The following is a 13610-nucleotide window of genomic DNA, read 5'->3' on the forward strand; positions in this document are numbered from 1 at the left end:
AATCCCCTCTAACTTTCATCCCATGTTCACAACAACAGCAAAACCCCACATTATAGGTCTGAGCTCTAGTCACTAGTATGGGAAGCAGACTTTACTGTTTCTGTGTGGGGACCTGTCAGCCTGTGAAAGAGTGCTTAGGTCGCTCTCTTGCCTAGCCTTGAAAGCAGCATTGGTAGCATGTGTTTCAAACCTGCCCTTGAGAAGCCATATAGCAGCTTTGTAGCTGCTCTTTTGATGGTCTTAAAAATAGGATGAAAATTGATTTATACCTATTTTCCACTTTTGCATAAATCTGGGAATTTATGCATGATAATTGATGGCCCTAGTTATATGTACCACTGAAACTTTGGGTGAGATTGCTGAATATTTGTCTTTGGATTTTTAAAAAATATTTTACAGTAAAGTGATACAAGTAATAACACTCAATCCAGAAATACAGACCATCGTATATCAGCAGGAAATTAAATAATAAGAATTAAGGAAGCCTTCCTTAGACCACCAAATAGAGGGGTGTATCTACCAAGGGAGAAGAAAGAAAACATAAAATTTAGAAAGAACAGGCTATCAATTGACTAATTCGTTACAATTATACAAAAACTTTCAATTTCTGGAGAGATTTTTTAAATCCAAAAAAGAACTCAGTTGCTCTGGTAAGAAAAGCATATATTTGTTTCCTAAGTAGTGAACATAGGTGTGCTAATAGAAAAGTACCACCCAATTTTTTTTACTTCATCTCCCAGTATAAGAAATTCCTTTCTCATATCCTATGTCACCTTAGCAACATCAGGATATATCCACATTTTAGAGAATGACACGGGGAAAAAATCTGTCCCCGTCACCACCCTGTCCCCGGCCCACCATCCTCTGCACTGCCCCGTCACCGCCGTTCCCTTCACCGCCCCGTCACCGTCATCCCTTTCACCGCCCCGCCACTGCCATCCCATTCACCGCCCCGTCACCATCCCCGCTGCATCCATATAAGCCTTAGTACTGTAATATTTAGCTTATTCCTTTCTTATAAATCAAAGTTCCTGCTGCTGAACTAGAGAAAGAGATGTTCAGCTGGCAGGGCTTTGTTTATAAATTTTTATCAACACAACTAATATATTACTTTATCCTAAAGCAAAAAATAAATAAATAAATAGAATTTTTTTTTCTACCTTTGTTGTCTGGTTTCTGCTTTCCAAATCTTCTCATTCAATTCCTTCCATCCACTGTGTGTCTTCTCTCTGCGTCTTCCATTTGCTTTTACTGTGCCTCTCCCTTCACCCCCCCCCCCCAATTGGTCTAGCACCTATCTTCTTCCCTCCGCTCCCCCATAGTCTGGCATCTGTCTTCTTCCCACTCTGTCTTCCACATTTCCCTTCAGGGTCTGTTCCTCTCCACCCTCCTTCAATGTCTGTTCTATTCCTTTCCACCACCACCCTTCCCTCCCTCCTTTACCATCTGTTCCTTTCTACCACCCTTCAGCTCCTCTCGTGTGGCCTATCTATCTACCTTCCTCCCTCTTATTTTCGTGGCACATTACAATGTAATTGTGCAAGCCACTGGAGCCTGCGAGCTCGGTCCCTGTCCCATCCCCACAAACCATCTCGCTTCTGTGCTCCTATTTTCCCCATTTCTAATATCTCCCCTATGTATCTGCCATTGCCCCCCCCCCCTGTGTCCATATACCATCCCCATGGCATGTCCCCTTTATGTCTCTGTCCCTATGCCCCATGCACATAATTTCCCCTCTTTCTGTTACCTTCCTGTGTCCAGATTTCACCTATCTTCCTCTTCCATACCAGTGTGTCTCTTCTTTTCAACGCCATCTAGCTTTTTTCCCTCTTTCTTCCCCCCCCCCCTCCTCCCCTGCTTCTAGCATCTGGCTCACCTGGCTGTCCTTCCCTTTCTTTCCTGCTGTGGGTTTTTCTTTCTGTCTTCATCCCCTTGGCCCAGAATCCTTTTCCCTTTCACTCCCTCCTTCCAGTTTGAGCCGGGAACACGGACGATCGCAAGGTCCCCGCAACCCCCACCCGCCTGCCCAATCGATTCTAGTGTTTAGCCAGCTCTCTCCCTTCTCCTCACCTTAGTTTGCAGGCTTTCTTTTTCGGCGACCTGCACGCTTTCCCAAAGAGCCGTGCACGCGCGGCTGCTCAGTATTCAATCTTCTGCTCTGCTGCAACTTCCTGTTTCCGGTTGCGTCAGAGCAGAAGATCGAAACTGAGCAGCAGCGGGTGCGCGGCTCTTTGATAGCATGCGGGTCGCCGAAAAAGAAAACCTACAAACTAAGGTGAGGAGAAGGGAGAGAGCTGGCTAATCACTAGGATCGATTGGGCAGGCGGGTGTGGGCTGCAGGGACCGCGCGATCCTTCATGCCTCACTGCGGGGACAAGACCATTCATCGCTCCACGGAGCGGTGAATGGCCTTGTCCCCGCCCCCGCAGCGACTGCTAGTTTTCGTTCCCCGTTTTGGCGGGTTACCCACGGCTAAATGCGGTGGCGCGGGTAAACCGCCACTGTGTCATTCTCTACCACATTTTTTACCACAAAACTCTTTCTGAGAGTTTCGGAAGAATAATTTCATTACTGCATTCAAATCTTGCTCAAATATAAAGGAAACTATCAGAGTTGCTCTTTCTGCCACTTCTGTGAGTGAAGTCTCCAAAATATGAGAAACATCGTCCAATGGTTTGCTTCCTCTTAAGGTTTTTCTTGATGTCGAATTAAATCACTACTCAAATCCTATCCAACTTTATTCAGTCATGGTGACAAGTAATAAATAAAAAATGCTGAATATTTGAAGGATAAAAGGAGATCTTATGTACATCTGACCTTGGTCCATGAGAAAAGTGCTTTGTGGTCAGACCATCATTGGATATTTAAAGTAAATCTTAGGTAGTCGGGGAAGGGGACTTGGATTGGGGTGAAGTTTTTTGTTTTGTTTTGTGCAGTTGCTAGAAACTCTGAGCTTGGATTTTGCAAGGTCTCAGCATTCCTACAATCCACCAAGGTATAGCTTGCGGAACATGGTAGTTATACAGAGGCAAGTAGAGACTTAGTTTGTGGGTAGAAAGGAACCTAGTGTAGAGGCATGGATACAGGTACATGGCGGGACCCTCTTGAGTATCCACAAGGCTAACCTTGACTGGATATTAAAATGGCATTATGTGACGATACAGTAATGGAATGCAGATTAGACACTGCTAAGGAGTCATCTACAGTTCATTCTATCTTAAGTGCTATGCCAGTGGCGTAGTAAGGATGTCATCTTGATGGGGGGTGCTGGCACCTCTCCGTCCCCCCCATGCCACACTCGCACCCTCCCTCCCCCGCCCATCATAACTCTTTTAAATCTTCACCAGCATGAGCAATTACTCTAGCCTGCTGCTCACACTGGCCTGGCTCCATCTGAAATTACTTTTGGGTCACGGGGCCAGGAAGTGACATCAGAGGAAAAGCCAGCGCATGCAGCAGGCCTGAGAAACTGCTTGCACTGCTGAAGATTTCAAAAGGTATGGGGGTGAGAAGGGAGGGCGAGGGTGTGGCATGGAAGGAGCGGGGGGAGGGGCAGAGAGGAGGATGCAGATGGGTTGCCACAGAAAGAACAGAGGAGGGGGGTTGCCTCTGCCCTGGGTGCCTCCTACCCTTGTCATGTAACTGTGTAGTGCTTTAGCTGTAATAGGGTCAGTCCTTTTAGCAACTTGAAATTGATCTTGTTTACATTCTAGGAGTAAAAGAATGGCTTTTTTAGGGATGGAGTTGAGGTGATGTTTTTCAGTAGGTTTAATGCCTGTGCTGTTCCATTTTTCCCCCTCTCTATCTTGAATAGGATTCTGGCATTGGAGAAATTGGGTGCTGTGTTCAATCAGGTGTCCTTTCCTCTGCAGTACACACCCAGAAAGTTTGTCGTCCACCCCGAAAGCAATAATTTGATCATCATTGAGACTGATCACAATGCTTACACTGAGGCCACCAAGGCGCAACGAAAACAGCAAATGGCAGAGGTACAGCAGGCTTATTGGATGGGGAAAATAAGGCTGGCAGGATACCTTTTATAGTTCTCACCTAAAGATGGCTTCTGTTCATTTAGCATGCAGTTATCAACGTTCAGAGTATATAGTTATCAATTTTCCATAAAAGCTTTTTCTGTTACATCTACTCAGGAGTCTGTACAGTAGGTGATCAGAACAAAAGACGAAACTGCAGAGCAATGTACAGAACTGCAGAGCAAGATGCAGGCAATGTTTATTTCAATAAACAATTTGTTGCGCACAAATAAACCACCCTAAATGAGTAACGGGACCTGACACGGACTGTGTTTCGATCAACACATCTTCATTAGGGGTCCCAAAGATGGTGGTGAAAAATATATACGCAACAATTTTTGCCTGGTCAATGGGCTGCGGTGTGTACTAAGGCATGTCACTGCTGGAAAAGCTGTGAAATTAATATGCGCAACAAATTGTTTATTGAAATAAACATTGCCTGCATCTTGTACATTGCTCTACAGTTTCGGCTTTTGTTTTGATTTCATTATTTCTTTACTGCAGACTTGTTGGATTTTATTTTTTTGTCCATTGGGTGATCAGTCCATTCCCGCAAACCAGGTTTTGCAGAAGTGTGTTTCAGCACCTCTCACATTGTCAGTGGAGTGGAGTGCCCCCCCCCCCTTCGGTTTTTCTTTCTGCAAGTGAACTATGTGGAGGTGTTTCTGATTTGCTCTGCTTAGGTTTTTTTCCATATTTTTGGTTATAAGTTAGTTTTTTCTGAGGCTTTGGTGCCCTGAGACCCCATATTTGGGGTTTCTCTGCCTAGGAAAGGATGCTGGTTCCATGGAGTCAGACTACAGCTCGCAGGGCAAACCTTCAGGTGAATTTGTGGAGCCAGCCTGCTGTGTGCTACTTCAAGGCTCTGGGTCTGTTCCCCAGGGAGCCAACTCGGCTTCTGAATTTTTCAGAGACTTGAGCGCAAGCTGCGTGTGCCCTAAGTAAGAACTGTTAGTGTATCAAGGAGCCAGGTGCATATTTTGCCTTCCCCGGTCATGCTTCGCAGTTCCATGGGGGTGGAGGTCTTGGACAGGGGTCAGTCTGACTGGCAGCCCAAAGATTTCATGGTTTGGAATTATTATTGGAAGTTTCTGAGGCAGAGAGTCTTTTCCATCTCTTCCAGCTACAAGGAAAACTGACAGGCAGGCACTTTTACAGAACTATAAGTACAACCTCATTATTTCCTATGGGAAAAATGGATGGGGGGGCAAAACCCTCATTTTTTAGGTTTTTAGGGGTCAGGTCCTTCACCTCCAAAACCCCTATTTCAATGTTTTTGGGTATTTTTCAAAAAAGTCTCCACAGGCTGTTTTTGTAGCAATTTTGCTAGTGGCAGCCATCTTGGATTTTAAATGATCTTTTTTTCTGAAGCTTCTATCTGCCTCAAAACCCCTCGATTTTTACAAAAATCAACAAGGGTAGACTCCTCAAGGTGTGTTGACACCATTTTACATGAACTCCTTATGCCTGCTTCCCCCCCCCCAATACACACATTACAAAAGCACACATGAATCTCCCCAAAGAGAGGCAGTCACACGGGCAGGGGGTACAAAAATGTGTGCAACTCCCCGGCTCCATGATGATAAACAGTACAACAAAACAACTGTTAACTGTCATAATGTTACAAAAAACAGCAAGAGGGAATGTTTGGATAACATATGCGCATAGCATATGTCCATAAAGGATACGTAGAACATATGCAAAGCACATACAGGCTCAGGTGAGAGATACCTCACAGTCAAGGGTGTTTAGGAAATCCTGTGCCAAGGCCAATGTGGTGAATTGTTGCCAACTAGTGCTGCCCGATTCGAATCGATTCACCGATTCACTTCGGGTGAATCGATTCGAATCGATTTGATTTTGTAAAAAAAATTGAACTCACCAATTTGTCTGCCTCCTTGCTAGAGACCCGTTCGAGCTTTCCCTCTGCCACCAGAATACTTCCATCTAATGTAACTTCTGGTTTTGCGAAATCGGAAGTTACACCAGAAGCAAGGACTCCAGTGGCAGAAGGAAAGCCGAGTGGACCTCTGGGAGCAGAACGACGGCAACAAGGTGATTTTTAATTGGTTGGCTAAAAGCAGATGCCTGCACCTCATCTTCCCGCATGCACGCTCATGCTGCCCCCCGGAGCCCGGCAAACACCTCCAATCCGCCACCTGCATGCATCGTTCTTGCTGCTGCTGCTCAGTGGTGCGCGCGCGCGTCTGCTCTTCCGGGTCCTGCCAGAGGCTGACTTTTCATTGGCCACATGACGGTCAGAGCCTTGCGCACCTGTGAGCACCGGGTGACGTGGTGCCGCACAGGGGCTCCCGAGGAGCGGTGCGAGCGCATTGGGAAGTGCTGCAGTGCGGAGACACTTCTCACGCGGCTTTTGCAAGTCTCGCATCTTCTGCAGCTCACAGGAAAAGTGTATGACCGCTGTGTGAAGCGCCCGGAGCTCTTGATAGGTGCCACAATACACGAATGTTGCCCTCTGCCAGCCAAATACTGGGCTTCTGTGTTGGGAGTCAGAGCTGGGGGGAGAGGGGAGATGGACTGGAGTTGGTGGACTGTAGAAGGAGAGATGGGGAGAAGATGGAGGGAGAAAATGGATGGACTTGGGGGAGAGGGGAGTTAGGGGAGGGAGAGGGGAAATGGGGGGAGGGATAAAAGAAATAATGGATCTAAAAACAAGAGGGAGAGAGATGGTGGATAATGGGATTTAGGGAGGGAAGGAACAGAAAGGGAGAGAAGTTGTACACAGGAGGGGTAGAGATACTGGATAGGAGGGTAGTGGGGAAGAGAAAGGGAGAGCTGGTGGAACCTGGGGTGGTGGGGAAGGAGGGAGATATGATGGATGAAAGGGTAGTTGAGAAAACGTGGATCTGGGGATGGAGATGAAAAAAGGAAAGATGCCAAACCTCCGGGAGAGGGAAGGGGAGGACAGAGATAGAAGATGGATGGTTATCACGAAGAAAGAAGGAGATCCTGGCAAGTGAATTATCAGAAGACAACCAGAGCCTGGGACCAACAAGATCTAAATAATGACCAGACAACAAAAGGTAGAAGAATAATTTTATTTTCTATTTTGTGATTACAATATGTCAGATTTGAAATGTGTATCCTGTCAGAGGTGGTGTTAGACCACAAACATGAGCTAGGATTTAACAGAGAGGAAAAGTCTTTTTTGTTTATTTTGTTTACACCACAGCGCCAGTGTGGGTAGGAGAAGTGCAAAAGGGGTGAAGAGGCTATAAAATAAACCCACCAGGATGTTTGGGGGGAAAAAAAAAACCATTTGGGCAGGAAAATCGAATCGAAAAATCAATTCAATACGCTGAATTGAATTGAAATATTTTTTCCTGAATCGGGCAGCACTGTTGCCAACGTCCATGATGGTAGACTCTCAAAATTGCCGGATAGATGAGCATAAAGCAAATGGGAGGGGACTTAGGTATCTGGTCATTCGGAATCTTAGGCCTGGTTAATTTTGAAGAAATTACACTGGTTACCAGTTTTATTTTGAGAATGCACCTGGAAGGAGAAGGCCCACCATTTTGGAGTGGCGGACCTGCCGGATGGAGGCTATATACATCCCTCCAGTCAAACTTTCATCTTATTGCTGAAGGGTTGTTAGGTAAGATTTGCCTATTTGCGGATGGTACCAAAATCTGTAATAGAGCAGTAGACACCCCTGTTTGGACCTAGCAAAGCTTGAAGAATAGTCTGAAATTTGGCAGCTAAGATTTAATGCTAAGAAAGCAAGGTCATGCATTAGGGCTGCAAAATCCCGAGGATACAGTACAGTATAAGGGTGAAGAACTTTTGTGCCTAAAAGAGGAGCAGGACTTGGGTGTGATAGTATGTGCAGTGGCGTACCTAGGGTATGTGGCACCCGGGGCCCATCATTTTTTGACATCCCCCCCCCCCCCCCCCATGTAAAAAAATTTTTTTTTTTTTTTTTTGCAATAACCATGAAATGGAATAAATGGTCAGAATAGAAACAGGCAGTGAAAACTTTCTTTTATTGAACCTCATATATGTAACCATTATTCCAAACATAACATAACATAAATTATGTCTAAATTGTCATGACATTAGAAGTACATATGGAGTAGTTGCAGGTGATGCTTGGGACAGTTCTGATTGTGTTAGTTCGGTTTTATGTGTTTTTTGAATAGAAGGGTTTTTATTTCTTTTTGAAGGTTTTGCAGTCTGTGGTTGATATCAATTGGTTGTAGAGTTGGGGGTCGAGTGTTGCAGCTCGAATGGCTAGGAGGTTGTCGAACAGTTTTTTTCTTTTGACGTTTTTGGTTGGAGGGTGTGTGAATGGTGCACAAGTTCTCCTATGTCTGTTTGAAGTGGATTGAATTATTTAGCTGAAGAAATTAGTTACCCCCCCATTCCACACACATTAATTCTCTTCCATTTTTGTTCCCATTATAAAAAACACTGATAAGTTCCCAGAAAAAAAATACATTAAAATAAGAAGTGAAAACAAAGGCCCCTACAGATAACATAACATAAGAATAGCCTAACTGGGTCAGACCAATGGTCCATCATGCCCAGTAGCCCATTCTCATGGTAGCCAATCCAGGACACTAATACCTGGTCAAAACCCAAAGAGTAGCAACATTCCATGCTACCGATCCAGGGCAAGCAGACACTTCCCCCATGTCTTAATAACAGATTATGGACTTTTCCTCCAGGAATTTGTCCAAATCTTTCTTAAAACCAGCTACACTATCTGCTTTTACCATAACTTCTGGCCACTTCATTTTTAAGTTTAGATCTTTCCTTTCAAACAGAGACCTTGCTAGATGTCAAATACAGCACAAGGTAACTTCACGTGGACTTAGCTGTGCAGGAAATGTGAATCTCCTCATACACCCACCATATAGTGCAAAAATGTGCAAAGGTCTGTTTTTTTCTTTCGATCACTACATAGCCTAATGCCACACAAGCAGCGCTGTTACAAACATATTCTGTAGGTCAATGCTAAGGATAACAAAGTTTCCTTCCTTGGACCAGAAGGAGATAAACCACTGGAAGAGATCCCAAAACAACACCCAAAGACCCACTCAGTGTGTGAATCAGTTGAGTGGAGTGGACTAACTGGGGGGTGGAAATGGGCCCGGAGTTTGCTCAGCAGAATTTCCCAGACCACCTCTTCCTCTCAACACATTGACACGCTGCCACCATCACCACTAGGAACACCTCACTGGGTAGGCCAGCTATGCTATAAACTTTATAAAACACATTATTATATTTTCTTATAAAGCACATATTTTAACTGACCTCTCTGACATCCTCAGCCTTTCCATTCACAAAAATAGAAGGAAGAAAAGTTCCCATTTCCTGCTGTCTCATGTCCCCGGCCTATACAATATTTTTTTTCTGCAGACCCTTCAAAAGTCTGACCAAATCCTCGTTTCACTTGCATTATAAAGTACTGAGGATGCCATCTCTCCCCAATCCCAGGTCCTAAAGTCTAAGACAGTAGCGCAAACTAATGCTGCCAGATACAGGAAAAAAAAATTTTGATTCGATTCAGCCCTATTGAATTGGTTTTTCAATTCGATTTTCCTGCCCAGTTGGGTGATTTTTTTTCAAAACTCCTGGTGGGTTTTATAGCTTTTTCACCCCCTTTGGCTTCTCCTAACCACACTGGCGCTGTGGTGTAAATAAAATAAAGAAACAAAAAGGACTTTTCCTCTTTCTGTTAAATCCTAGCTCACGTTTGCAGTCCAACACCAGCTCTGGCAGGATACACATTTCAAATCTGACATGTTATAATCACAAAACAGAAAATAAAATTAATTTTTCTACCTTTTGTTGTCTGGTTATATTTCAAATCTTGTTGGTCCAAGGCTCTGGTTTTCTTCTGATAACTTGCTTGCCAGGGTCTCCTTCTTTCTGCATGCTAACCATCCATCTGCCAACTCTGTCCTCCCTTTCCATTTCCCTTCCCTTCCCAGGAAGTCTGGTATCTTTCCTTTTTTTCATCTCCCTCCACAGATCCACCTTTTCTTAAATACCCTTTCATCCGGCATCTCTCCCTCCTTCCCCACCATCCCAGAGTCCACCATCTCTCCCTTTCTTTTCCTAATTACCCTCCTATCCAGTATCTCTATCCCTCCTCCACACCATCCCTTGTGTCCAATTTCTCTCCCTTTCTGTTCCTTCCCTCCCTAAATCCCATGGTCCATCATCTCTCTCCCTCTCCTCTATTTTCAGACCCATTATTTCTTCCCCCCCCAAAGTTTGGCATATGCATGTCTCTTTGAACACCCCCTTCCCTCTGTGTACTTCTAAATCATGGTCCCCCCCCAAAGGCCTGTCCCCCCTTAAAGGTCTGCCTGTCCCACCTTGAAGGCCTGCACCCCCCTTGAAGGCCTGTCCCTTCCCCTTGTAGGCCTGTCCCCCCCTTGAAGGCCTGCCTGCCTGTCCCCCCCTTGAAGGTCTGCACCCCCGAAGGCCTGCACCCCCCCCGAAGGCCTGTCCCCCACTTGAAGGCCTGTCCCACCCCCTTGTAGCTTCTCCCCCCCCCCCTTGTAGGCCTGTCCCCCCCTTGAAGGCCTGCCTGCCTGCCTTTCCCCCCTTGAAGGCCTGTCCCCCCTTGAAGGCTTGCACCCCCTTGAAGGCCTGCACCACCCCCCCTCGAAGGCCTGCACTCCCTTGAAGGTCTGCACCCCCCCCCGAAGGCCTGTCCCCCCCCTTGAAGGCCTGTCTCCCCCCTTGAAGGCCTGCACCCCCCTTGAAGGCCTGCACCCCCCCTTGTAGGCCTGTCCCCCCCCCCTTGTAGGCCTGTCCCCCCCTTGAAGGCCTGCCTGCCTTTCCCCCCTTGAAGGCCTGTTCCCCCCCTTGAAGGTCTGCACCCCCCCAAAGGCCTACACCCCCCCCGAAGGCCTGCCTGCCCCCCTTGAAGGCCTGCACCCCTTGAAGGTCTGCACCCCCCCCGAAGGCCTGCCCCCCCTTGAAGGCCTGCCTGCCTGCCTGTCACCCCCTCCCCCTTGAAAGCCTGCTTGCCTGCCCGCCCGCCCCCCCCTGAAGGCCTGATGCCCCGACCCACCCCGAAGGACCGCTCGCCCCCCTGGCCTCCCCGCACCACCTATGAAGCAGCCGCAGTAGGATCGCGAAGTCAGCGTCAGCGATCCCTGCGCTGCTTCCTGCGCCACGGTCCCGCCCCTCCTCTGACGTCAGAGGAGGGGCGGGATCGCGGCGCAGGAAGCAGCGCAGGGATGCTGACGCTGACTTCGCGATCCTGCTGCGGGCTGCTTCACAGGTGGTGCAGGAAGGTCAGTGGGGCGAGCGGTCCTTCGGGGGTGGCGGGGGACTGAACGGCAAGGCCGGGAACACCCCCTTAGGGCTGGCACCCGTGGCGGCCCGCCCCCCCCCCCTAGGTACGCCACTGCGTATGTGATGATCTTAAGGTGTCCATACAGGTTGAAAGGTGATTGCAAAAGCTAGAAGGATTCTAAGGTGCATAGGAAGAGATCGGCCATTAGGAAAAAGTCAGTATTGATGCCCTTATATAAGACTCTGATAAGGCCTCATTTAGAATATTGTGTATAATTCTGGAGAACACCTTCAAAAAGATATAAATAGAATGGAGTCTGTCCAGAGGAAGGCTACTAAAATGGTTTGTGGTCTTCGTCATAAGGCGTATGGGGACAGACTTAAAGATCTCAATCTGTATACTTTGGAGGAAAGGCGGGAGAGAAGAGATTAAGATAGAAACATTTAGATATCTATGTTGCATAAATAGGCATGAAGCCAGTCTCAGTTGAAAGGAAGCTCCAGAGTGAGAGGGCATGGAATGAGGTTAAGAGATGATAGGCTCAGGATGGACATTTTTGTTCTGCTCTGTTGCAAAGAGGTTTACAAGTAGGTTTCCCCATTGTTTTGAAGAGATACTGAGCTACTTTGTTTTCTAATGACCACTCAAAAGGATCCTACTGCTGCTGTGAGGCTGATGCTCAAAGTCACACACAAAAGCTGCACATGGATGGGCCAAGAATGCAACAATAAACAATAATACATAAAAATAGTGAATTGTTGCTGAAATCAAATCATATGTAAACTTATGCATGGTAAAATTGCTCTATTGAACTGACAATTTGGAGGGAGAGAGAGGATAAGAATGTGCCTGGCGCATGCCCACAAAACGTTTTGCAGCATAGCAGCTCTTGTGCATGTGTCCAGACAAAACCAAAAGTGTCAACACATATTGGTGCTTTTTCTCACAAATATTACTAGTACATGGAGTTTTTGCAAAGCTCATATTTAGACACATAAAAACAGGCATTAGATGTGTGCTTTTCCTTTCAATTTTACTCGGACATGTGCATCCTCTCCTCAAAACCTTCAATGCTAGCCCTGACCTGGCAAGAACATTTTAGCATTACAGACCATCATTTCCTTTGAGCATTGCAGCTCACCTGTCTGTGCATTGCAAAGGATTACTACTGGCCTCATTAACATACTACTACTACCACTACTATTATTTCTAAAGTGCTACCAGACACATGCAGCACTGCACAGAGTCACAAAGAACAAGAAAACAGTCTCTGCTCGAAAGAACTTACAATCTGAACAGGCAAGACAGACAAACAGGATGTCATGGATACAGTTAAGGGGAACGGTTAATCAGTAGGCTGGTTTGGAGGGCAGAAGACTAGGGTTAAGGATTGAAAGCTATATCAAATAGGTGGGTTTTCAGTCTGCTTTTAAACAAGGGAAAGGGTTTGAAGGACAAACTCAGGTAATTTATTCCAGGCATAGGGGGCAGCTAGATGAAAGGAATGAAGTCTGGAATTGGCAGTGAAGGAGAAGGGTAAAGCTAAGCGTCCTTCTCCCACCTCAGTTTTACCTTAAGCGCCTTTTCCTCTCCAGTCCACCTTTCCTCCCTTTCTCCCTCCCTGCCCCTTACCTTTGAGGTGCTTACCCGCCCAACTGACAACAGAACAGGCCCGGTCCAACAAACCTCCCTGCCCTGTAGCCGCGAATCTAAATTACCTTCTTACAGCAGCTGAAGTATTGAAGCTGCTGTAATGAAGTAATTTAGATTCACGGCTACAGGGCAGGGAGGTTTGACGGACCGGGCCTGTTGTCGGTCGGTCGGTCGGGGGACCTGGCTGGCTGTGCTGCACACGGGGCGGACCGCCCCCGCCTTGTACCACTGCCTTTTCCCTGCCTTCCTTGCCGCAGCACACAGCCGAACGGAAGTCTTCACGATGTCAGCGCTGACGTCGGAGGGAGGGCTGTGTGCGGCAGGGCAGGTAGGGAGACGAGCTTCGCGGCTGAATACATCCAGCCCTGCAGGAACCCTGCGACCCTCGGGGGCGTCCCCACGGGATCCCCGCAGATTCCCGTCGTCCCTGTTCCCGTGCAGCTCTCTAGTCTAGAGCTGATATGGCGGCACTCCCCTTTGCACAGTTTGAAGAGCAAGCGTAACGTTTTAAAAAGCTGGAACAAGATATAGAGGATCTTTCCAACCAAAACTGAAGCAATAACATACGAATCATCAGACTGTTGGAAGGATCAGAAGGTACTGATTTAATCAAGTTTCTCATGGATCATCTCCCAATTCTTTTA

At 46.8% G+C, this 13610-nt stretch overlaps 1 protein-coding gene across 1 annotated transcript in view; it reads left to right on the plus strand.

Annotated features, from left to right (window-relative positions):
- The window catches only part of SF3B3 (splicing factor 3b subunit 3), a 307537-nt gene that overhangs the window by 212351 nt on the left and 81576 nt on the right, over window positions 1-13610 (plus strand). Inside the window, exon 18 of the mRNA XM_033940443.1 lies at window positions 3815-3989. Coding sequence (XP_033796334.1) covers window positions 3815-3989 — 175 coding nt within the window. The remainder of the gene's footprint in view (window positions 1-3814; window positions 3990-13610) is intronic.

This window comes from Geotrypetes seraphini, chromosome 4 (assembly GCF_902459505.1).
Source record: "Geotrypetes seraphini chromosome 4, aGeoSer1.1, whole genome shotgun sequence".
Taxonomy (NCBI): Eukaryota; Metazoa; Chordata; class Amphibia; order Gymnophiona; family Dermophiidae; genus Geotrypetes; species Geotrypetes seraphini.